Raw genomic sequence first — 25,994 nt, forward strand, 5'->3', positions numbered from 1 at the left:
TATCTAAAATGTCATACATTTTTTGAGAAAGCAGGGTCAGATGGTCACTGGAGCAGTTAGAGGTTAATCACCTGGGATTTGAACTGGTGACCTTCATCTCACTGGTGTAGCATACTAACCAACAATGCCACATAGCACCAACATTGCTGCATGTTAACGGTGGACCTTGGTGCTTCAATGTAATGTGTGTCATCCTGCTTCAGTTCATGCTCACTTTCAAGTATGTAATCAGGTTCTGCTCCTGCAGGTCATCTCAGCACAGCAGCTGCCCAAACTGAACAAAGAGCAGCCCAGGTCCATTGTAGACCCCCTCGTGAAGGTACAAATCTTTGGCGTGCCCAGTGACACGGCAGAGAAGAAGACACACTACATCAACAATAACGGTAAGTCTCCTTCACCTGACAATGATCCTGTTCCCTAGATGCTGGTAAATCCCGCCAACCCTGGAGTATCTACACCACTCAGATTTTCTGAAGCTCTTCAAATACAGAAGCAGTATGATATCTTCTGTAACTTAGTGTAACAACGATCCAATCAAATGAAGACCAGTTCAGGTAGAACGAAAACCAGAAGCATGTCTGTCAAGCCTCAAGACATGTTTATTAAAAACTCATCCATCAGTTTATCCATTAATCCATTTTACAACCACTTAATCCCATTAGGGTTGCAGTTTGTATATTTAATCTATTTAAGATCTTCACAGGTATAGCAGTAATTATCATCATCATCTGCCTGTCAAACTGGCATTTCCACAATTGCAACCATAACCAATAGGATGATAAAAGCAACTTGAACTGTAATGAATAAAAAATGCAAATAAATCATGATCTACAAAAAACATGTAAATTCCTGATCTCAGGAGTGTTAATGCAAATTTACAGAGTCCTGTGTCATGCTAACTGTGGCTTGCTAACACGCTAAGCAAAATATTTCATATTCGTCCTTCATATTCGTCCTTACAACTGCTTATTCTGAGCAAGTTTGTGGGACATTTTGTGTCAATATTAAAAATTGTTTTTGTACAACATCCATCCATCCATCCATCCATTTTCCAAACCGCTTATCCTATTGGGTCGCGGGGGGTCCGGAGCCTATCCCGGAAGCAATGGGCATGAGGCAGGGAACAACCCAGGATGGGGGGCCAGCCCATCGCAGGGCACACTCACACACCATTTACTCACACATGCACACCTACGGGCAATTTAGCAACTCCAATCAGCCTCAGCATGTTTTTTGGACTGTGGGGGGGAAACCGGAGTACCCGGAGGAAACCCCACGACGACATGAGGAGAACATGCAAACTCCACACACATGTGACCCAGGCGGAGACTCGAACGTGGGTCCCAGAGGTGTGAGGCAACAGTGCTAACCACTGCACCACCATGCCGCCCCCTTTTGTACAACATATGTGGTATATTATCATTTAACTGTACTTTGCTTATTTTTGTGTTATGATTTTAAACAAAAAACAATCATGGTACATGTTTAAAATGTACAACTTCTGATTTCAAAGTCTTTTGACGAGTGGTAAGCAAAGCCTTGACAGCTCATCACCCCCCCCTCCCCCACCCCCATCGTATACCCCAGACTGATTTCGTGCCTGTGTCCAAAACTGCTAAAATGATTTAGCCAAGAGTGGGAAGTTAGTCCGGATACATACGTGTGGTGTTACAGTACAGTCATCCATACGATAGCAAAGCTCCCTACAGACACAGCATCTACAAACCACCTGTGAAGCTCCTCAGGAATCACAAGCAAACTTCTAAACATCCATGCAGGTTTCAACCCCATGTGGAATGAGAAGTTCAAGTTCATTATCCACGTCCCGGAGCTGACTCTGGTGCGCTTCGAGGTGGAGGACTACGACACCGCGACCAACAACGACTTCATCGGACAGTACACTCTGCCGTTCACCAGCATACAGAAGGGTGAGTACAGCAGGGGGTCTCACCCTGGTCACATCACCTTCAGCTGCAGAGCCTTATGGTCACAGTGAGCTTCTCTGGGAGCCACCAGCCAAGTTAGATACTCAGAGATGGCCGGCACATTTATCCCAGTGTTTAGCTTTTTTTGTCATTTAGCCCTCAAAGCACTAGGCAGAAAGTCTAAGCGATGGTAAAGGACGAGGCCAAAACATCTTAGATTTCTTCCATACCTCACCAGAGGGGTTTCACATTTTTGCTTTTTTGACTGCATTCACTGATGTTTGTGGGGACCCAAAAATGGTCCCCAAAGCATCAAAAAATTTGGTTTTTATTACATTGTGGGGGACATTTGGTCCCCACGCAGGAATATAAACCTAATCCACACGCACGCACACACACACACACAAACAAACACACACACACAGACACACACTACTATTATCATTAGTGGTGTAACGGACCGTTGTTGACTCGGGATCTGTACTGATCCCCCCCGGTTCGGCACGCATGTGAACTGCAGATTAATTGCAAAGTTTAACCATAAGAGTGTGAAATACATTTTTTTAAAAGCTGATTTTTGAAGCAATAATTCCCTAAATCTTTATCCTACTGAAGTCCAAAAAGGACATGCATTCAAGGCTTGAAATTAATTTTTCACAATGGCGGAGAGAATTCCTCCCTTGTGTGTAGCACATGGGGGGGGGGGGGGGGGGATTTTTGATCTTTGGTGGGAATGCAATAAAAAAATACTGAGTGGATTTAATGGCATTAACCCTTTCTGGTGGAATCTGCTTTCTTCTCTGCTGACAAACTCTGTTTGCATGTGTCTAGTTACAACTTCTGTTGTTTTGTGATATCAAAAAAACAACTTTGGCTATGTTGATATCATGAGAGATATAAGCCGTAATCTCAGCGTAACAACACGGAAGACGATAAAAGAAAAGAGTTACAGTGACGAGATATAGACAAAGCAGTTGTGTGTAAATTCCTTGCTTTTAGTGTTAAGTAATAAATGAAAAAGAAAGCTACATTTCTCTCCCCCCACCATTTTTTGCTTCATGATACAATCCAAACCATGAACTTTTGTATATGTCATACTCCAAATATACTATTAATTGTATGAAGCAGCAGGGTTGGACTGAGATTAAATTTCAGCCCTGGACTTACGATAAATGTTGCTGAGTCAGTTTGCCCCCCCCCCCCGACCCCCCCTTACAAATTGTTTGCCAAGCCATGCATTTTGCTGACTCTGTGGGGGAGGGGCATAGTAATTTTTGCTGTTCAACATACCCTTCAAGCCCTAGATAAAATGTATCTGCCCAGTCCAGACAGTGAACATTTTTGCTCTTTCCCAGCAAACCTGAATCAAACAATCTAGAATGGGCCAAACAATCAAGAACTGTTGGGAGCTGGGAGGGAGCAAAAATGTGGGGTGTTTGGGGGTCCCCGAGGACTGGGCGGAGATCCCTGGCATATGGAGATTGATCGGCAACCACAGCCTTCCAGAACAAGACAGGTAGAGGTAGCTGTCCAACTCCCATGGTAAATATTCCACTGCATGACAGGATGAAGTGTAAAGCTGCTGCCATGGGTGAGACCGTCGCCTAGCAACACAAATAATCCATGGAACACACTGGTTGAAAGTATCTTCCTGTTTCCTTAGGGTACCGGCACATTCCTCTGTACAACAAAAGGGGAAATTTAATCCCTTCAGCTGGACTCTTCGTGCACATCATGACCATGACCTCCGAGTAGAAGCCACCTTCGGAAGCATTTGCACCTTATCATGTACCCAACAAAGGCCACTATTATCGCAGTTCTGTAAAATTGGGCTGCCGATTTTCTTCCTTTTTTTAACAAGTTGGATGTGGGACTCCAGGTTAAGTGTCTGTCATTTTCTTTGAATTTAGTGGTGAGTTGTCATTGTTGACACACCACAGCACACACTGCACAATAATGAAATGTGTCCTCTGCATTTAACCCATATGTGACAATGTGACATAGCAGGGGGCACTTAATTCATCACCCGGGGAGCAGTGCTTGGGGCCGGTACCTTGTTCAGGGTACCTCAGTGGTGTCTTGTTAGTTGGGGATTTGAACCTGCAATCAGATCACAAGTGTGATTCCCTAACCATTAAGCCACCACTGCCCACTTGCAGGGACTTCATTAGCATATTTATTCTAATCAATATTTAAGATGCGGTTTGTAGTCTGTAAATGGTTCTAATTTCATATACAAATATATAGCACTGCATTGTCAGACATTTAAAATCAATTGTACTTTATTATATTTCAATTGTGTTCAGTTCTGATGGGTTGTTTGTAAATTACAATAAAGTGGAACCGTCTGCTTATTCTGGTCAGAGTCACGAGATGGCTTGAAGTGTCTCGCAGGCAGCAAGGCTGGGGGACACCATAGATAGGATGCCAGTCCATGGCAGGGCATGTGTCTTTGGACTTGGGGAGTAACAGCGTACCTGGTGAGCAAACAAACTCCACACAGACTCAGAGGGACAGATTCAAACCCCCAACCCTGGAGGTATGAGGCTGCCCCCTGAGCCACCTTCCCCCGGCTGCTTTACAAACTGAAGTTAAGAACGGCTGTGAATTCCCTTTCACAATGCCGGCAGTTCCTTCAGTTGACCGTTTCCCCCTCAGTGGAATCTTTCTCGATATTTGAACTGACCAGAGTCCATTTGTTTTGGTTACTTTATATATGGATTTACCAGAGCAGAAGCTTGTGCTGAGAAACAAGCAGCCAGTCAGGAATCACAGATCAGGTGGGATTTCACAGCAAAAATAGTCAGCATACAGCTTATTTAGGAACGCTTGGTTTGACATGTTTATTAGGCCTAATGACACTAGAAAGAGTTCAGCAACCAGCCAACGCCAGTGTATGATCCCAGGTATCTCCCACACACGTCAGTACACAGGACCATTTAAAATTACACAGGTGGCAGTGATTTTAATGTTCAGATTATGTGACATTTATCTGCTAAAGAAAGACAGCAAAGGCTAAGTATAAGGCAGAATGCATATATACAGGAAGTTACAAAAAAAAGGTTTATAAGATGCTTGGCTGTAATTATATATGTTTCAGGCACATTATTTCTGTAAGAATTCAGTATTACAGTTTAGAGTAGACATTAGGCTAATTGATAAAAAATTCCACTAACCGGTAACATGAGCATTAATACCTTACCCCTGGAGACCTGAAGGGTTCGGCAGCACTTAACAGAGTGTTATGAATTTAAAGATCAGCTAGTTTATGTAGGAAGTTCTTTGTTGAGCCCTTGGTCTCCAGGATCCGCAATGTGTGAATGCTAATTTAACAGTAGCGTAGCATTCGCTGTCGCCTGGAGCTCCTCCCACTTCAGAAGAGCCCCGCCTCCTTCTTCAGGTGATTTTGCCTCCACTTCGGCAGGCGGCTGAAATCTGTCCTGGTCGTACCAAATAAGCTCTCGAAATCCGCATCAGACAGGTACTCCTGTAAAAACAAAGGCAAATAAGCGAAACAGACAAAATAATACAGTCTTCTGAAGGACTTGCTGGATTATATTTTTAAATTGATCACCAGCCATGGGAAGTGACCTTCTGACCATAGGCACAGAGCCACATATCAACCACACTTTGCTAACAACATGCAATGGATTCCACTATGTCACTACTCATTCCATTCATGTATCCATCTATCGATCTCTCAACTGCTTAACCTGGTCAGGGTCATATTGGGGGGGCTGGAGCCTATCACAGGCAGCTCAGGATACAAGGCTGGGGTACACTGGGATGCCAGCCCATCACAAAGCATATAAAATCATAAAGTACTTTAAATTCATTTTAAGGGCCATTCAAGAGCCCAACTGTGACGTCACCCTGCCAACCACAGGATTTGAACCAGCAACTGACCCACTGAGCCACGCACTTTAGACATAAAATGCTAGCAATCTCAGTTTGGCACACAGGGCGGGTGTAGCACTAGGCTGGCCAATACCTAATACAGAGTGTGACTCCACCTAGCGTCTGACATGCAAATCAGTCGTCAGGTTAACCTGAATCACACGTCCAGAGCACTGCACCCTCCTGCCCATTTGCTCACCTCCTTCTTGCTGGGATCCACGCCCGTGGGCAGCTCCCCTGTGTCTTTGTTGACTAACAGCTGGGGGGAGATGCCAGTTTCCTTGCTGGCTGAGATACTGGGGCCTGTACTGGGAGGTGGGGTGCTTTGGCTGGAAGGTTGGGGACTTTTTAGTGTGGCTTTGTAAGCCGGCGGGGAGCTGACTGGGCCGCCCGGAGCGCTGTATGGTTTTTGAGGGCCCCCGTTCTTCTGGTTGAGGCTCGTGTTGTTCAGATTCTGGAAACACACAAGAGACATTCATTCTCATTCTTTCCCATTTTTTATAAATGTATCGCAGAGGGCAAAGAAACTTTAGAGTTTAAGGATCTGACCAGAGTTCCAGACGGGCTAATTAAAATGCATCGTACATACAAACAGGTACGATCATGATTGTTGTGATGGTTTGTGTTACAGGATTACAGAAATATCCTTTTAAGAACGTATTTCGTTTACAGAAGTTTTTGTCCTGTGCTCATCTCAGCATTACTGCCATAAGAGCTTGATAGTTTAGTTACGTCTACAGTGAAGCATGCTTACAACATACGTTCAAGCCCAGTAGGAAAAACTTACAACAGTTATATTGGAGATGGATGCCCCATCGCCCAGTTTATTCTTCATTTCCTCATATGAATGGGCGCCGTGCTAAAAAGACAAGAATTAGAGAGTAACCCTGTCTGACAGGGAAGTGAAGAGGACCTCCAACAGAGGGCAGAGTTTGCACAATGAATAAGGAGGCATAGTCTACAGAAGACAGAGTTTCTATATTACATAAAAATATAATACAGGCAGATACTGCAACATATGATAAGGCATGATCAGTAGAGGGCAGACAGCACATACTGTAAAATCATCAGGCATAACCAGTAGAGGGCAGAGAGTGTGCATTTAAAACCCCATTTCGATCGCAGTCGCTGCCCAAATGATTCGGCCTTAGCTGAAGTTTAAAGTATCCAAGCAGACTCACATGTAAAAGTGAGCAGGAAACATTATCAGATAATTTGCAAGAAGTAATTGAAGTTAACTAAATATAATAATTACAATGAACATTGTTTAGGACCCCTTTGTTTAGCTGTTCAGAATATTAACTATGAATATCCAAGGAGAATACACAGTTCTGGAATACTGGACAGAACATTATTATTATTATTATTATTATTATTATTATTATTGTATACTGGGATATAATGGTGACAGCTTATCTGCACTGGCTCAGTCTGTCCAATGACACTCACACTCCACTTGTGGGGGTCCCAGGCATTGAACCAGCCGGTGAAGGTGGGGGGCTCGGAGCCCTGCTTCACCGTGATTACGGGCGTGCCGGGATCTCGGCCGGCCGGGTGGGTGCTCAGATACTCCACCGCGCTGGTGGCCGATTCCTTGATCTCATAGTCGTTTGCCGACCTGCCAATCCACAGAAAGATCTGGGAGGGGGGGGACAGTGAGTTGCGACCGATTAGATGTGTAAACAAAGGTTTCCCCTCGCGGGACGAGAGTTCAGCTGGGGATGAACAGAACATAATGCGAAGGTGTAAACTGCACAGAGATAGCAGGACAGCAGGATCTCAAGCACAGAAATCATACAGATATAGCCTTTTATTTAACTCATTTACATTTTATTTAAAAAGGTTAATTTTGCTGTCACATCAAAAGAAAAGAGAACTTTGAAGATTACTGACGTGCACCCAGCAGCATGCTGGGAAATTCATTCTCAGCGAATTAGAAAGCACAGATAAGGAAAATGCATTTCAGTGTCACTACAAATAAAATGCGATTTTACATTTGAAAATAGGACAGAGGTTTTGTTCTTTTCTAATGATATGTGCTATACAGTAAATACTTGAGTGCTACCCTAAGTACACCTCCAGATAGGATATACATATTTTATAGCAGACATTTTGATCCGAAGTGATGAACAATTGAGAAGACGGGGTCAGCCAGTCTCTGAAGCAACTGGGAGTTAAGGGTCTTGTTCAGGGGTGTAATGGTGAAATTACTCTAACAGCTAAGCAATACCCCCCCCCCCCCCATATGGCAGAGGTGTACCTTGTCACTGGTAGCCATCACAAGCTGAAACCAGGTGTTCTTGGAAATGCTGAAGCTTTCGTGACATTTACAATCTTAAAACAACAATAATTTCTACTGCTAGTTCTTCTATTTGTGTCAATAATATCAGCAAAAAGGAGATTTAAACAATGGCAGAGCCTCCTCTCTGCTCCTCAATGCCTGCCTCGGGTTCACAGTTGGGAGGACAGGAGGGTGGAATCTCACCTCATCCCAGGTGTCCAGCAGCATGACGTCATCCTCATCCAGGTCCTCCTGGGCAAAATCGCCTATCTCGGTCATCAGGAAGCGGCCCGTCTGGTTGGAGCACTCGAACAGCCTCGGCGTATGGGCGACTTTCTCCTGCTGGAATCTGCAAAGGACACCGGCGTCACAGGACGGTTGGCGGTAACCGCGGGACCTGCACATGACCCCAGGAAGTTCTCAATCAGACGGCAAGCAAACCTCTTATCACTGGCATAGGGAGCCTTCCCTCCCAAACACACCCAGAAATCAGCAGGCTCCTGTCCCTCCATTACAATCTGTTTGTCCTGCTTAGAGATGATGTCAGCCAGCGACTTGCCCATCTCCCTCTCATCCCCACTGCAGCCCTGCACCAGGATGAAATTAAAAGTTACATGCCTTACTTGCCATTTGCATTGGAATGCTTATTTTTGTGCATCTCCTTTGAGATGTACACACATATGAAACAGACCCCAAGTCCTCTGAGCCGCCCACCCCCTAAATGTGCCAGTTGAGAATTAACCCTCCCAAACCCAAAAGTTGACAGCATTAAGCCCCACAGATACAAACAGGTCTACAAACCACAAGCGAAAAGGTCTAGGAAGGTTGGCCCACCTTGCCGTACCACAGGTAGCAGACCTTGTCGGTCTTGAGCAGGAAGACGTCATTGCTATTGAGGGAGGAGGCACGCGTCGGTACCTCTATGGCCTTGGTGTTCCACTCATGTTCTCCTCGTACCTGGAAAAGCCTGGCACCCGGGTCGGGGTTCACCACACCTGGACGCCCGGTGCCACCCTGGACAGGATGACAAGTTCCTTTCATATCTTTCATAATCTCTGAAGCAAGAAATGCTCATTTATCGGTGCATAATTTCCCATAATCCATCCATTTCTATTAAAAAGGTATCCCGTCAGAGTTATAGTGGTCCAAAGCTTATCCCAGAAAGCGTGGGTAGTACATGACAGAATGCCAGTGCATTGCAGAAGGAGAGTTTTAAAATGAAACAACAGCTCAAAATATCCAGCGCAGAGTGACAGACATTACGCAAGTACCACAAAATGCCGAGGCCAGAGGGCCACGAATTCCACATATTCTAATCTGTGACCTTCACATTGAAACACAAGCCCTCACCGAGGGCATCAACAATTACCCTTTACACAGCCTTGACTGAACTAGAACTCATAACTATGACAGGATGTAGATAAGACAAAAACTAGAACTCACCATATCAACATAAGTGCAAATGACGTGTGGCTTCACAAGTTATAGGACAACTGGATCTTTCATTACTTTCTGAGCGACCTCACCTCGTAGACGATGAGTTTTCCTTTGAAAATTGCCAGGAAGTGGCGTGGTTCTTTGCCCATGGTCACCCTGACCTGGACAGGTGCTCCGTTGTACTTATTGTCCACGTTGACGGCCTGATAAGCGCACGCGGTGATCTCATCCTGGGTGGCATGACGGCCCTATGGTACCACACCATCCACGCAAATGAATGTTGGTTAATCAACTAATTGACACCGAATAGCCATGAATAAACCACCAACCCCAGCCACATACCAGCCACATATAAAGGAGATACTGGGCCCGGTTGGACTTCATGTAGGTGTACAGCACCAGGTAACAGTCCCCTCCATAGAACTGACCATACGTGTTACGGGGAACCTCCCGGAGCTCCAGGTTCTCAATGCGCCACACCTAGGAAGTGAACGTCACGGGTGGTGATGGAAGGAGCAAATGGGAGCGACGTTTTAACAAAGCAGGTTACCCAGGACCTCCTTCCAGGTCACTGACCTGCACCTCTCCCGTGGCGTCATCCACCATGCGCTCCTGAGCGGCCAACTCGGGACGAGCGTGAAGCTCCATCACGTCAAACTTCTTCTGGTCCACCTTAGCTGTAGAACAATGAATCAGGGACTGAACCTTCATACTACAAGGCGTGACAGAGCAAACAGTCTTCCCCTCTTTGTCTCTGACGAATTTCTTTACCTACTGTAGACCTTGTCCTTCACGGATAACTTATCTTCAATGCACAATGCGGTGTACAATCTGTCATTATTTAAACAGTTCCTATTATTTTTGTGTGATATTCCATAACACCATTTGCTCTCAGAGCAATTTTGGGATATAGACTGAACAAAATATGAGACTTTTGGCATGTTTAGATTTTTGGTTGCCTTCTCAGATCTTTGTGGGGACCTGAAAAATTGTCTCCCCAATGTCAAAATAACAGGTTTTTATTACATTGTGCGGAACATTTGGGCCCACAATGTTATATAAACAAAATCCACACACACACACACACACACACACACATTTGGAGGATGGCCCATTCCCCATACACACCGGGAAACCCCAGCTGCACTGCAGTGTTTGACAAACCTGAACTGACAATCCTGGCTCTCACAGTCAGATCTCCAGTAAAGGTATCTTTTCTCCCACTTACTCTACCACACAGAATCAATCCATCTCTATGATCTCAAGCCATCCTAACTCATCTCCTACTCTTCATCTACCATTTGATCGAGTGACTCCTTAAGACCTATGTCCTACTTCTATTCTGCCATCTTCTGTCACCAAAGCAACGCCACATGTAATTCCCTCCACTACGTAAGTCTCACTCCAAACATTTCTCATGTGTGGTTGCCCAAAGAACCACATCCAGTCATCAGATTCCCTCTCCATCTTTGAGAAATACTTCAAGACCCATCTGCTCCAGGAATATCTCTGCTAGTCTGATATGTTCTATAAATACTCTTAATGTGACACTTTATGTTGATTTGATCAGTCGTCTTAATAAAGTTCTTGCTTTGTTTAAACTTGCTGTGTAGTTTCCCTCACCCATATGTCACTTTGGCCTAAAACATCTGCTAAATGAAAATACATGCAAATTCAAATAATTGTACAGAACCAGTCAAAAGCCTGGACATACCTGCTTTTAATGTATATCTCTGTTTTATCCTTTATGTTATTCACCACGTAAAAGATCTCGTGGCAGAGAAGTAATATATATCAAATATTGCAATGACCATGAGAAGTGTTCAACATCTCAAGATTTTTTGCAGACTCTCGGCATTCTTTCTACCGGCTTCCAGATGTAGCCACCTGGAATGCTTCTTCAACAGTCCTGAGTGAGTTTCCACAAGTTCTGAGCGTAAGGTGGCTACCCGGCTTTTACTCTTCGATCCACCTCCTCCCAAACCAACTCTATAGGGTTTACGTCCCGGGATTGTGGGGGCCAGGTCAGCTGTTACAGTCCTATATCTCTTTCCTTGTTCATAAGGTAATACTCACTACATAAACTTGGGTCATTATCTTGTTGAAAGACAAATGATTTTCCAGAGGTGCATCCAGACTATTCACTGGTACTGTGAATGTTTGAAGTAGATTTACCAGGTGAAATCAATAGGGGATCATAGCGTTCACCTGAATTCAGCTGGTCAGTCTATTTCAAGGAAGGAATTAGCATGTTTTATAAACTTAGATGAGATCATATACGAGCCAGTTTATGAAAGAACTGCTAGCATGTGGGCATGAATTATGACAACAACATAGGCTCTCTGTCATTTTAGGGGCCAATACCGATCTTTCCGACAGTGTAGGTGCTCCCCAGGCCCCGTGTTTGGCCCTTCTCCTTCCAGGACTTGAATAGCTGTTTGAACATAGCAGACTCGCCACCTTCACACATCACTTCCACATGGGTGGTTGAGGGGTAGTTCTTTGCTTTGATGAAGCCCTGAGACAAAAGAGGACCAGGGGCTTGATTTCAGTCACATGCCAATACGATGCTGTCCAACAACACATTTGAGAAAATCAAGAGTAAACAAACAAGCAACCAACCAAACAATGACATACATAGAGTACAGCAACTAACGGTGAGACGTACTTTTTTGCTAAATAAATGCGATACCCTTGGGACTTAAGATATTAAGGTACTTCATTTATCCCTTTGGGGGAGGATTTCTTTGTGCTCAAAGAGGAAATATGACAAAGGAGGAAGCAGAAATTAATACTGCTACTAAAACAGCAAAAGGATAACGTAAGTAAAGATAGACAATAAATAAGTAAAGGGCATATTAAAATAATAAAAAGCAAGCATATAATAAATACGAGATTTGTGTAAAAATATACCACTATGATAAATATAGTGCAAAACTGCCGTTGTGCAAATGGAACATGAACATTCAATGTCTAAGTACAGCAGGGTTGTCAGCACTGTATGTTTCTATGGCAGTGCGTAAACCTAAATATAGGATTTATATGGACAAACTGGCATTTTGACATGATCCATGTTGCTCCAACTTCCAGTTTTTAAATACAAAGGGTGATACACAGATGCTGGATGGTGATGGGGACCTGTGTCATTTTTATGAATAGTCACTCGGGTAAGTGGCCCTGTGAGGCCACACAGTCACTCACCACGGCATTGGACAGGGCTGAGCGCCTCTCTTCTGGTGACGCATTCTTCCCCTTCCACACTGAGATACAGCTGCCACCCTGGTCCAAAATGAAGCAGTCCTGGAGGAGAAGGAGTGCATGGGAAAGCTTAGGATAGTGGTTCTCAAACTGTGGATCACAAAATAACCACCCATCCATTCCACAACACAAATTTAATCTCAAGCAATCCGTATTATGTCATTGGAGACTACTCCCCCAAAGTGGTGTAGCCCCCCCCCCCCCCCCTAAAAAAAGGGTCTTAAGACTAAACTGGTGACCAGTGCTTTTTGGGGGAAGTCCCTAAAACCAGACAGGGATTTTACTTCAAAGCCCAAGTAAATGCTACAAGATCAGAGGCTGGATTCACACGGAAACCCTTTAAAAGGCGGAGAACATGACAAATGAATTACACCCCCCTTTTCAGCGGATAGGAAGTACAAAGATGATTCATCCTTATTAAATGAGGATGGCTTAGCTACAGCACCACAAAGGCCATTGCAACGCTAATACTGCACTTAAAAACTAGTTTAACGGAAAGTATGTAGAGAAAATCCCCAGCAGTATGAGAGTGTAAAAAATACACCCTTTTGTTACATAGAGATGGGAGTGAAGGCCAGGGCCACAGTTACCGAAGAATTAAGAAGGTCTTGCGTCAAGGGCTGTGTGGCAACCTCTAGAACCACCAGACTACCACTGGCATCCGAGACTCTGACAGAGACAATAGAAGGGGGAAAAAAAAGTGGTAAACAAATCCAGAAGCACGCAATCGCCAAAGAATTCCCATGGGACCATGACGACAACATCAACAATGGCACAAGATGAAAACATAACTGATGATCGAATTGCATTACTGTGCTGCAAATTACCAGCTTAAATACTTAAAACCCAGAAAAAAATCTGTAAACTTCACATACATACATACATACAGTACATACACAAACTATTATATTATATTATATTATATTAGGGGGTGGCATGGTGGTGCAGTGGTTAGCACTGTTGCCTCACACCTCTGGGACCTGGGTTCAAGTCTCCGCCTGGGTTACATGTGTGTGGAGTTTGCATGTTCTCCCCATGTCGTCGTGGGGTTTCCTCCGGGTACTCCGGTTTCCCCCCACAATCCAAAAACATGCTGAGGCTGATTGGGCTTGCTGAATTGCCTGTAGGAGTGCATGTGTGCGTGAATGGTGTGTGAGTGTGCCCTGCGATGGGCTGGCCTCCCATCCTGGGTTGTTCCCTGCCTTGTGCCCATTGCTTCCAGGATAGGCTCCAGACCCCCCACGACCCAGTAGGATAAGCGGTTTGGTACATTTGGACAATGGATGGATGGGCGTATGTATATAAAATCTATATGCCATTTTTGTAGTAGTGGGTGTGGCTAAATGAGTTTGTTTTCAAACTCATTAATTTTGATTCTTTAATGATTATGTGTAATTTGAATAGTGATGTGATTCACCCAGGCTTATGTTAGCTACTCAATGAATTTAATTTCATTAACAGCTGCAGCCTCAAAAAAGCAGGTATTTACATCCCCTACTGGTCAGATGAAAATGCTATTTGAACATATTAGACAAGCAGGTATAAAAAAAAGGATGGATATTTTATTGTAAAGGTTTATTTGAAAATATGGCTTGTTCTAGTTATATCAATGTGAAATTACTAATTTATTGTAAAGGTATGTCTTATGTTTATATATGTAGCTCGGTTTGGTTTAGCCCAGTGGTTCTCAAACTGGGTCCTCGGGACCCACTGACCTGCTTGTTTTCCAGCTATCCCTGCCCTACACACTGCTGATTCCCTGGATCAGGTGTGTTCAGTCAATCAGAAGCTGAAAGACAGCTGGGACTTGTGTGTGGGGCAGGGATAGCTGGAAAACAAGCAGTGAGTCTTGAGGACCGAATTTGAGAACCACTAAACCAGTGGAATTTGAGAACCACTGGTTTAGCCTTTAATGAACGTCCAGTTGAGCTCTCTAGAGTTACCTGTGGAGTAGCTAATGGCCTCAGTGGTTAAACAGATACATACTGATATAGCCTGATGTTGGACATCTGATATACATCTGGCTTGTCATCAGGGATGGCCTCCTTCAGTGGAGCTTCCCTCTTCCCCAGAACTGCTTCCATGACCTTCATCAGCTCCGGAGACTCATTCTCCTTATCGCCCTCCACAACCCCGATCTGGGCCCGCCCACCCCGCTCCCGGTCGCGGATGTCCTGCCCCAGAAGCATCGCCTGCAACGGGAGTCACACATTCCTTTAAAACCAGTTCATTGCCACACTGCAATAACCAAAATTTAAGTTCATTGCTGATCCTCAAAACATTTTTGAAATATCAGCACATTTAAAATGTTTACATTAAAGGGCCACAAAACTAGTTCAGAGCTGAGTAGAAACACAATTCGCCGTGTGCAATCAAACGCAGATCACACAAGGTTCCTTGTTTATAGACAAAACATCATCCAACCTTGAGTTTCTCTCTCCTGTTGCTTTCAGGGCCATTCCACTGGACAATCACCTTCCCCATGTCCAGCAGAAATATATCTCCCTTGTTAAAACTGTTCCAAGACACGTCCACCTATGAAACAGAGAATACCTTACATTTTATATCCTTGATCCTTTTAAACATGGCCTGATAGCAAACATGACCTAATAGTGGATATAATGGTACATTTCAGACCCATCATACCAAGTCTTGGGGGGGGGGATGGTTAAGGTGGATCTGGCCCAACCAATCATCGTTTGTCCCACCCCAAGGCTAGGTGAATGCCAACCAACCGCATTTTTATTTTTTTTACTGTTACTGTAAATTTGAATCAAAATCAAATCTTCAACCAATCCTGTTGCCCACTCTGCATTCTAAAGCTGGGGCCAGGGTCACACCCGGCGCTCTCCAACGGGCCCCTCCCCCAGGGACTATTACTAATAACAGAAAATTTTATTTGTTTAATAATAAAATGGTTGTTCTATTATGTTTCTACTCTTTGAGCTACACGCATGACAGCCAACAACAGATGCGATCTAGTAGTCAGACTGTGTTAAGGAGGCAGATCTGACTGTGGTGAACACCTCAACGTATGTGGGGGCTGGGGGCCACTGGGGTGTGGAACTCTTTGGCTTGCATGCTTGTCTCAGTACAGATGGTTGAGGACAACTGCCTTGTCATACCTCCGTAGCCGTGATCTGCTTCATCCCTTTGATGTGCATAAGCCTCAGGATGTTGAAGACGTTGCTCTCCACGTGATGGAACCCGGATTCCACTCCTCCTTTCTTGTAGCTGAAATGAGATATGGTCACATCACGCCTGGCATGAGGAACAGAGCTTAGAAGTTTTAAAGTTTTCTGTTAATCTCGACTGTCTGCGGCATCTTCTTGTTGAGTAGGAAGGGAGATGACAAGTGCTTCTCTGGTTCACGTCCACTTTCACCTACAAACCTATTACCATGCAGAAGAGCCAAATGACAAGGAGCGGACCTGCACCAGCTCAAGTCTACCGGTTACTGCAGCAACAAGACAGAGTTAAATATACGACTTTATTAACAAAGTACAAACAGGATACACTCAGTAAGGGCAAAGGACAAACCCTGAGCTGCATATACATTCATTAGCAGGTCATCTGCCTGTCATATCTTTCCACTTCCACAGGCAAGCCTCCTAGTACCTGGTGCTGATGAGCTGGGGGGCTTTGAGTGCAAAGGGGCACAGCTGAGGCAGCTGAAAAGCACCAACTTGAAACGGAAATAGCAATGGTCAAAGTTGTAGAGCAAAATGGAATCGGATGAGAAAAAACTGAAACCAGAAAATCAAGCAAGACCTCAACACTAAACAAAATCCAAAAATCACAGAACCAAACATTACCATAAGAGACAATAAACCAATTTTCCCCTGGACCAAGCTCACCAAGACCAAACCAAAACTTAAGCAAGAAGCATCGATAAGCATGATAAATAGCCCGATAGAGTGCTAGATCAGCTGTAGGCTTGAGTGCTTATTGGTTGGAACTTTGGCTGTGGAGGACAACCAAGCCTTTAGTAGTTAACTTGTATCATAGATTCTGGACTGGATGTGACACCCAGGGATGCCATAAAGGGGGGAAGTTTCAAGTTTCATGATTTCAAGGGGACAGGGACCCTAAAAAATGTGGAGCATAATTTGATTGGGGGCCCAATATGATATGCTTTCATAGCAAGATTACTGCTGGTTTATACGCAATTTTTCAACCCCCAAATTTTTGAGTTGTAGAGGAAGAAACTCAAACACAGTCTGTGGAGGGATACTCTGGGTGCCCAGTTACCCCACTTAAGTGGTCCGCTCCCAGGTAAGGTTTTATGGGAATGCATCTAAGGCATCACAGCTGAAACGAGTGTACCCACATGATGCCATTCTTAAAGTAGCTCAGGAACTTGGGCGACTCGCAGCCCTGGACTTCTCGGTGCTGGATGGGCTTTCCACCGAGGAACTCGTCCATCTGCGTGACGTAGATGGCTGCTGCCCCCTGCTCGTCCTGCGAGGAGCTGCTCCCGATCCAGTAGTGGATGTCCATGACTCCAGAGGATTTCTGAGTTACCTGAAAAGGCAAAAAGACATCTTCAATAAGGCAAAAAAAGCATCTTTAGGATGATCTGGCTGAACGGTACCTTCTAGAAGCAGAACTGATCTAGTGTGACCTTTTGTAGTCATAACCAGTGCTGGTGCTGAAAGGGTTAGGGGGGTGGGGGGTGGGCTTTTATTGGTCATCAAAGGGTCTTTTTCCTTTCCCCTGCATGACAGAATGACCAGACTCACTCCCAAGACACCTCGCCTGACAGCCCCAGGTGAAAAGGGACCCCACAGCATGAGCCCTTGCTATCCGATCGCGAGAGATCTTGGAGCAGATCTTCCCGCCTGATGACTCGCTCCTTACGGAGGAGGTGTGAGCCAACTTGCGGAAGCTGAGGGGCGGAGTGGCAGACATCATGATCCGGCAGGTTCAACTGGATAGTGGACTGCCTCTCCCCCCGCTGTCCGGGCAGCCCGAACTCTCCGTCGCCCCCGCTGAGTCTGCTTGGCAGAAAGGACGGAAGAAATGCGGATCCCTCGGAGAATTCCCCGCTGGCTGATGCAACTCCCGCTTGCCTCCTTGTGGCCCTTAAAGGGGCATACCCCATGTTTCTCGACCCCGCGGTGTTCATCGCGCTCAGGTTGCCCACCTCCAGTTCCAGCCAGCCAGCTCCCAAAGTGCCTGATCCTGCTGCGCTGGCTCCTGCGCTGGTGGCTGACAACCCGCCCCCCGTGGCTCCTGTGCCGGCGGCTGATGCTCCATCCCTCTTCTGCTTGCAGATTCGCCTGCACCTGGGGCTCATCTGCCCGCAGCATCACTGTTGTCTGCACCTGAGACCCTGGTCAGACGCTTCTTCACCCCCCAGGGGCTTTAGTAGCGGGTAATGGGGGAGTCAGAGGTGCAAGCCTCCCCAGGGGCTGCACTGCTCCTGGAGCAGCTGACAAGGGAATTTGCGGCGATCACTCCAACTTCTCCACCCCAGAAGCTGGACAGAGCAGAGGAGACCCTGAGGAAGCTGCTCCAGCGGAGGAAGAGGCAGGCTCCCTCATAGGAGATGCAGCGGCGCCCAAGGTCTCTGCTGTGGCCGCACCTGAGGCACACATTCCTGCTGTGCCCCCTAAGGTTCCTGTGCTGCACGTTCCTGCTGCGCCCCCTGAGGTTCCTGCTCTGCCCCCAGAGGGTCCTGCTGTGCTCCCTGAGATCCCTGTTCTGGTCCCTGCCCCTGTCCTTGTGGTTCCTGTTCTCGAGGTTCCTGTGCCAGTCCCAGCGGTTCCTGCTTCACCCCCGTGGTTCCAGTTCCTGCTCAGGCCCTGTGGTTCCTGTGCTGGCGGTGGATGCTCAGTCCCCCGACGTTTCTGCACCGCCCATTCCGGCTGCACCCCCGGAGGTTCCTGTGGCACTGCCCAAGGTTCCTGCAGCGCCGCCCACCCCCGAGGTTCTGGCTGCGCCCGTGGTTCCTGCTATGCTGTCGTCCAAGGTTCCTGGCCCGGCGACCCCTGCAGTGCCTGCCGTGGTTCCTGGCCCGGTAGCCCCTGCAGCGCCCTCCATGGTTCCTGGCCCGGTGCCTCCTGCACCACCACCTTCCTTGAAAATCCCTTGCTCCCCAATTCTCCATCTCCCTGCTCCTGCTTCCCTGGTCCGCTGCATGACCAGCCTTCTCCGAGACTATCACAATCATTTTCATCCTTGCTGTTAAAATCACTCGAAGACGGGCTTGAGAGAAATTTATAAACTCCTTTTTTACAGCAAAATCACATCGCTATACAGTATTTATAGCAAAATCACATCACTAGTATATTCAACAAAATACTTTTTAAATGTCTTTTTCATTGTATATATTCTTATGACTAAATCACATTTTTCTTTTACTTAGTTTATCGTTATTTTCTGAGTTTGTAACTGTTTTCAAGGCAGCGTTTGTATTGTGTTTCAGAGGCAGGCTATTTGCATAACCAGTCGACAAAGAAAGAGTTTCAAGTCCCACCCCAAAGCATCGAAGTACCAAAGAAGTACCCCAGCTGGAACTTTTGGTACTGGTACGCAACAGGAATGAAAAAGCGAAAGTACTGAAAGTATCATACCTAAAGTACCATATTTACACACTTAGAACCTCAAAGGGGGGGCACTTTCAATTGTTTGGGCAAAAGGGGCACGTCAGTAGCCATCCCACATATGTCTCGTTCATACAAAATCATGACACAAACCTCTGTTTTCATATAAGAGGAGTGTAAACTTAATTTGGGCTCCTGGGGGGTGTTCCACAAAGACGGATTTGTCGATTAGCTGGATAACTTAGAGCAAACATGAAAACTGCCCAGTAGGACAAGAGGTAAGTGAGATTCCTATTGGAAAATCCTTAAATTTGGTTTAAGTTATCCGGATAAAGGAAAAATCCTGCATGAGTACTACCTCCCTGAGCTCCTGAAGATCAACAAGTAGCACATTATGTTAACAACGCAAAGGTCGTGGCTTCAAATTACAGGAAGCACACACAAATTCCCTGTTCTGCAAGTTGCCTTGAATATAAGTGTCAGATAAATGAATAAAATAAAATGTCACTGTAAATTTCATTGGATTAAGGTGCCCTCCACAAATAAAAGGCTCTGAGACACAGGAAAGCAGATGATTACTTGGCAAATGATGTCCTGCATTGTCATAGTCTGAAATCTCAAAAAAGAACTTAAAGTAGAAAGTAAATATGCAAAGGCTATACTTACGTAGAGAATAACGTAGCAATCACCCTCAAAAAAGTTACCATAAGCCTGTTCTGGGACAGGGACCATCTGCATTTTCTGCAGGAGGAAAATAAAAATAAAATATCTTGCATGAAAATCAATGAGACATAACAGGATAACAGTCAAAAATACTTATGAACTGCAGCTCTGTATGAAAGACAGAAAACAACAAGCTAAGCTCCCCTTTTTTGTGGGATCACATGCATAATCGAAATGATATCGTATGTAAAGCTAAAACAGCAATGTTGCATTTGACATGGTTATACACAAAACCATGAATGTGTACAAAAATTCCTTAGCAATACATTTAATCTGTAGCACACAGGAACCGTTTTCTTTGCAATACGCTTAATCCTAAATAAGATCAAACAAATTCTGCCAGGGGTTTTGTTCTGAGAGTTCATCTGCAGGTGCACCTCATAGCCTATCTCCCGACACACCCTTACACCCACCTCCTCATCCAGTAACAACTGCTTTGCCCTATTCTATAATGTCACATCTATAAAAGCAAAGGGAAATGCACTGCCATCTAGGCCCACTGTATCAGGGGTGCAGGGTGAACTTTTGTTGACAGGATGATTTTATTTATAATGCTAAATTTAGACGTTTCACATACAGGACAGGTAAGACTTTAAACGTATTGTAAACAGGTAGGTTGTGCACTCCAGATTCCCGGAGGCAGACATTTGGTGTATAATTATTTTAAAGTGGCAGTGTTTGTATAAGCAGTACGGAATGTGGCCGAAGTAACTGCACCAGGACTTAGGTAGCCCTGATCCTGAAGTACCGGTATCCAGCAGGTATTCTGTTCTACTTTGCCTCTGATGAACAACACCTCAGGCAGATTGTAACTCATCAGGTATTACAGAAAACCTGCTGGATACTGGTGCTACAGGATCAGAGCTGCATACCCTTTAATAGCAATAATGGCGAAATGGTTCTTGACTTTCAGCTTGTAAAAATGCTGTGAAAACATTGCTGTTGTGTAATCTCATCACAGCACCAGCTGGGAAAAGGTTGAGCACTATTTTATAAAAAAAATAATAATTGGGGTCAAAGCTTTGGAACTGCAAAACAATACCCAGTAATAAAGCATTGATTGTGCATTTAAATTAACATGAAAAATGAAAACAGGTTTAATGCACATATGTTACGCTTACGCATGAGAAGGTAATGACAGATTATTGATATTATATTATGGGTGTGAAGCACAATTGTGTTAGTTAGGAAACTATACACAGTTTTGCTAATATGCTCCAAAGTGAATGAAATTAAACTTGAAATAGATTTTAATAGCTGACTTGATTATTTTTAATACTTATACACATGGGTGTCGCCGCCATTAAATCTGAGGGTAATGTGTCCCCTTCCCATTTCATAATTATTCGTTTGGACCCCTCCACATTTAACATAACATATTAGTTTTATGCCAGTGTGTCCCCCCCACATTCAAAATGCTTCTGACGCCCCTGCTTATACATCCCTGATGAGATACACTCATTGCCGGGCATATACATACACACATGGCTCTTTATGTTTATTGAAAACTTCCATCCATCCACCTTATGGTTAGTGCTGATGGAGACGTACGTGTGTGCGTGTGTGTGTGTGTGTGTGTGTGTCTGTGTGTGTGTGTGTGTGATCTTTAAACCTCACCAAACAAGAAACTTCCTGGATGTTTTCCATTTGTATTATTTCCTTCATGTTAAGTGTCATTTAAATAAAATATCTCAATTTAATGAGAAACAAAAATTTTTTATGTTTTATTTAAAAATATAATGTACTGTGCAACCCAGTAGGATAAGCGGTTTGGAAAATGGATGGATGGATGTACTGTGCAAAAACTTAGATTACAGAATGATCCTCTGTGAGTACCTACTCCTTTTTCATGCAGCTTATAGTGAGTTAAAAAGTAATTCTCCCCTGTTCAAGATAAAGTACGTAGTTTAGAAATTAGGCCGAATATGAGTACTCACACCATGAATATATTTACAGTCCACAACACTGCGCCCTATGTTTATAGTAAGGATAAGCTCAACGCTACTCACGTTCACAGTCCATATCTGCAGACCCGGTGTCTGGCGGATACTTTTGAAGACTTCGGGAATCCCTTCAGACATTGTGCGAAGCTCTGAGAAATAAAACAGAAATCAGTTAAAATACACACTTGCCGTGGTACGTGGATGCATGCACTGTGGGGGGGTTGGGAGTTATATATTAATGACCGTGAGTGGCTCTGATTTCTGGGACTCACACTAAATGAACGATGGTTCTGCTTCTGTGGGTGTAATTAACGACAGCCACTTTCTTTATGGTGTTTGTTGGAAGTCCCCCAGTGTGTGTGTGTGTGTGTGTGTGTGTGTGTGTGGGCGGGGGGGGAGGGGGGGGTGCAAGTCCCCCGCGACTCTCGAGACGTATAATCAAGCTGTCAAGGCGGAGGAGCTTTCAACTTCCCAAAACACCTTCCATTGCTTCATTTGAACTCATCTGCTTAGGTAGCAAAAGCTGTATTTCCGCAATTACAGGTAGTTAATTGCCGTATATTTCCTAGGAATGCACAGAAATTTGCAATTATGGAGATTACAGTCAGTGACGCAATTGTGTTTTTTTTTTCTCTATATTTAAACGCAAAGTACTGGCGTTTGTGTACTTTTAAAGTCTTTTAAGTCGATCTAAACCACACTGAGTGTGTGTGTGTGTGTTTGTGTGTGTGTGGGGGGGGGGGTTGGGCGGACATCTCTGAACAGGCTGGTTCAGTTTCATAAGGTAACCAGTAATGTCAGCATTGTTTAGCAGCAACTCCGGCACAAAGGTATTGCTGAGGCAGATAATCAACGTACTAAAATAGAGCTACGCTAAGCTATAAACCGCAAATTGAAGATTAAATGGTAAATGTGGCAGTCAGTCAGGATTAGGCATAATAAAGGTGCTGGCGTCATTTTGCACAGATGTCTAAAAGATGAATTGCTGAGAAAAAAAGACTTAAAACTTGCTGCTACTACACATGACGCCCTTTACCCTGAGACCAGGGTTAATCAATACCAAAAAATAAGTAAAACACAGGGTACGGACACTCTACACGCGGTACTCGTGGTGGGAATCCTCTGCAACCTATTAATCATCATGTATAGGTTCATCTGTTTCCTCTTTCCAATCTTTCGAAAGCAAAATGTAAATTAGAAATAAAATCGACCAGTGGCACCATTGATCTCCTGGTGATTCATTTTAGAATTTGTGGCCGAAAACATTTACACAGCCAGCGTGACAGAAACTTTTCATTTGTTTAACATGCCCTTCCCCCCCCCTACAAAATATTACCTTTACAAATATGAGGGTGACTTTCGACTGCCATGGCAACCGTTACTAGGCGAGGAAAACAGAGTGGAAGCGGATTGGTTAATGTCAGCACAGTCGGAACAGCATGGGTGTGTTTGTTTGGCTAATCTGGAGCAGGCTAACAAGGGCTTCCTGAACTTTCTGCCCTTTATTTAATACTTTCGCAGGTACGGGTCGCATTCTGGGGCCATACAGAATAGAATGACTCACACTAGTGAATCCAGGAACAACCCTGGGAACATATTTTCAATCGATCAATTAAATTGTCAACCAGGTATGCAAAGTTTGTGGTGCAAGTTCTTCAAGTCCTTCGCGGCTGGCTGGAGATGATGGTTAGTATTAAATTACACAACTGGCAGTTCATTTGTGTTTGGAATAAATGTGTTCTGGTGTATCCATTTCACCACCATATATCATCCTCTTTGGATCTTGGTACTGAAGTTCTGGTAGTATGAGGCTAGTATATTTAACAGGAATTAAAAATGCAAAGGCAGCTTGATGACAGAAAATCAAATAACGTTTGGTGAAACAAGATCAGTGTGACATTTCAGAAATTTTCCTCAATTGTAATTATTTTGCTACTAAAAATTAGTTCCTAGCTTGTCCTGAGAAAAATGTCTTCACAATCTTACGGATGGAAAATGTTGTGTTCATTCTATGCATTTCAGAATGTCCTTGAAAATCACCTCCCCTACTCCTCCTAACTCTGATTCATCACAATCTCAGATATTCAACATTTATACCAATACAATATGCAGGTGAAGCATTCAAGTACCCATCCAAATTCCAGCTGCTTATCCTGAACACCCCTCCCCCAAGAAAAACAGCGGCAAGCAAGATTTTGCTGTAGGTGACGGAATACTCCATGAAAAACACACAACAACAGCGACGGCAACAACGAGCTTGAGTCAGACGCCATTACATACCACTGTGAATAATATGATAGGGGCATTACGAAAACTCTGATAACTACTATTTCAAACTGCACAGCCAGGATACAAGGGCAAAAATGTCAAGTCACTGCAGCCAGGACTCTTTTATTACCAGCAAACAGACATCCTGGCCGGAGACACGAGTTTTTCCCTCAGTGAGTCACTGTAGCAACAACAGTGTGGAAGACCTCACCACTTATGGTATTAGTAGTGATTTTAAGGAGCATCATTCTGAATATAACCCAGGCGAACTAGCAAGGCTATCATTTGTAGCACACTAGCCAGGAATTGAAGCCTCCAGTGTAATTGTCATATTAGACGGTCTGATTGGGGGGGACAACTTCACTATTTGCCTCATACTATTGAATAGAAACTCAAAACCCTTTGATTCCATAAGAATGGGATAATAAGGACCTGAATTCCATGCAGGATTAAAAAAAATACATGCTGTCAAACAAAGGGGTACAACCCTGTTACAGTTTTGTTCCCCAAGGTACGAACAACATTAATATACCCTCAATGGTAGAAAAATATTCCTGAGTCCATTTCTACAGTTTGGGTACAAGTGATAGACCCTTGAGGATACAGCCCCAGTGACAAGTAATTTTACCCTCAGGTACAAACATACTTCTTTCCCGACAGTGCAGTAGAGAGTCCTGATTGGTCAGTTTTGACTACTCAGAGACGGTCTGCCAATCTCCATTTGGGATATATTATAACACTATGTTTGAGAACACTTAACTATACAGAATACATTTAGTATGTGACTTCCCTTAACAGAACAGTGAACACAATGAAAACAGCTTTTAGGAATAAACGTAATTTGCAAATTATGGCATTTTGTTCCTCGTTTTTCACCAATAACTTCTCAAAAAAAAAAGATTCAGTGGAAAAAGCACAGTTCAGCACAGTTCAGATAATCGAAACACATGAAATACTTTTAGGAAATAACGGATGTGTCCAGAAATGCTGTAGTATATTTACAGCGTTGAAGACAATGATTAACGTAAAATTCCAAACTTAAAGCTCCAGGTCCGTAAGACAGCTTGTTTTTCCCCCGCTGTCTTGTATACAGTATTTCTCTGTACTCCGTCTTGCCATTCGGTTGTAACACACTTTCCGCACACGTTTGGCACTTTAAAGCAGCCTTTTCAAGCGTAACTAGGAAAATGTTTTAAAATCCCATAAATGGATTTTCTAAGGCGGGCCTGTTTTGGAACGTTTGACAAACTGGGAATCAGTTTTCATAGATCTTAAGGTCATGTTGCCTAAGCACACAAACTGCTGTTTAATGCCTGTACAATCAAAGAACACGCTGTCAGAAAAAAGGTACAGTCCTGGTACAGTTTATAATGTACAAACAACATTATTGTACCCCAATGGTACAAGAATGTTCCTCAGGGTCCATTTCTATATCTTAAAAGATACCATTTTTTGCAGCTAAGGTAGAACTGGCAGACACTTGATGGTACAGCTCCAGTAATAAGTAATTGTAGCCTAAAAGATACAAATTTGTATGTTTTTCTAACAGTACAGAGATAGGGAGCCTTACCTTTGGCAGGTGAGTATGCGCGTATAGGTGCCTGCGGCTTGTCCGGAGAGCGTCCCTGCGTTTGGGTTGGTGCTCCCTTACAATCCGATCAGGGCGTGTTTGACTCTCCCACCAAGCCGGACACACCTATACACACACGCAGTT

The 25,994-nt window shown here is 44.3% G+C and overlaps 2 protein-coding genes across 2 annotated transcripts in view; one reads left to right on the plus strand and one right to left on the minus strand.

The window, feature by feature from the left end:
* Positions 1–4,279, plus strand: part of plcd1a (phospholipase C, delta 1a) — a 28,978-nt gene extending 24,699 nt beyond the window's left edge. The window contains exons 13-15 of the mRNA XM_048970920.1: positions 248–383; positions 1,779–1,928; positions 3,589–4,279. Coding sequence (XP_048826877.1) covers positions 248–383; positions 1,779–1,928; positions 3,589–3,680 — 378 coding nt within the window. The 3' untranslated portion in view covers positions 3,681–4,279. The remainder of the gene's footprint in view (positions 1–247; positions 384–1,778; positions 1,929–3,588) is intronic.
* Positions 4,280–4,740: 461 nt separating this feature from the next.
* On the minus strand, positions 4,741–25,994 carry vill (villin-like). Its single transcript, XM_048970862.1, has 20 exons — positions 25,851–25,994; positions 22,079–22,161; positions 20,013–20,087; positions 17,129–17,322; positions 15,924–16,032; positions 15,223–15,333; positions 14,785–14,990; positions 13,389–13,467; positions 12,742–12,840; positions 11,905–12,058; positions 10,117–10,217; positions 9,883–10,020; positions 9,630–9,788; positions 8,938–9,117; positions 8,545–8,690; positions 8,308–8,452; positions 7,272–7,460; positions 6,610–6,681; positions 6,022–6,276; positions 4,741–5,412 (listed from the first exon to the last, which is right to left on the minus strand). Exons 2-20 carry the CDS (start codon positions 22,148–22,150, stop codon positions 5,299–5,301), a joined length of 2,598 nt encoding a protein of 865 aa, XP_048826819.1. The 5' UTR covers positions 22,151–22,161; positions 25,851–25,994; the 3' UTR covers positions 4,741–5,298.

This window comes from Brienomyrus brachyistius, chromosome 1 (genome assembly GCF_023856365.1).
Source record: "Brienomyrus brachyistius isolate T26 chromosome 1, BBRACH_0.4, whole genome shotgun sequence".
Taxonomy (NCBI): Eukaryota; Metazoa; Chordata; class Actinopteri; order Osteoglossiformes; family Mormyridae; genus Brienomyrus; species Brienomyrus brachyistius.

Excerpts from the sequence above, each read along its gene's own strand:
- vill (XM_048970862.1), bottom strand. The coding sequence starts at position 22,150 with ATGTCTGAAGGGATTCCCGAAGTCTTCAAAAGTATCCGCCAGACACCG. Across the intron at positions 12,059-12,741 it reads CAGCCCTGTCCAATGCCGTG|GGCTTCATCAAAGCAAAGAA; the intron begins GTGAGTGACTGT and ends CTTTTGTCTCAG. Across the intron at positions 9,118-9,629 it reads GAAAACTCATCGTCTACGAG|GGTGGCACCGGGCGTCCAGG; the intron begins GTGAGGTCGCTC and ends CATCCTGTCCAG.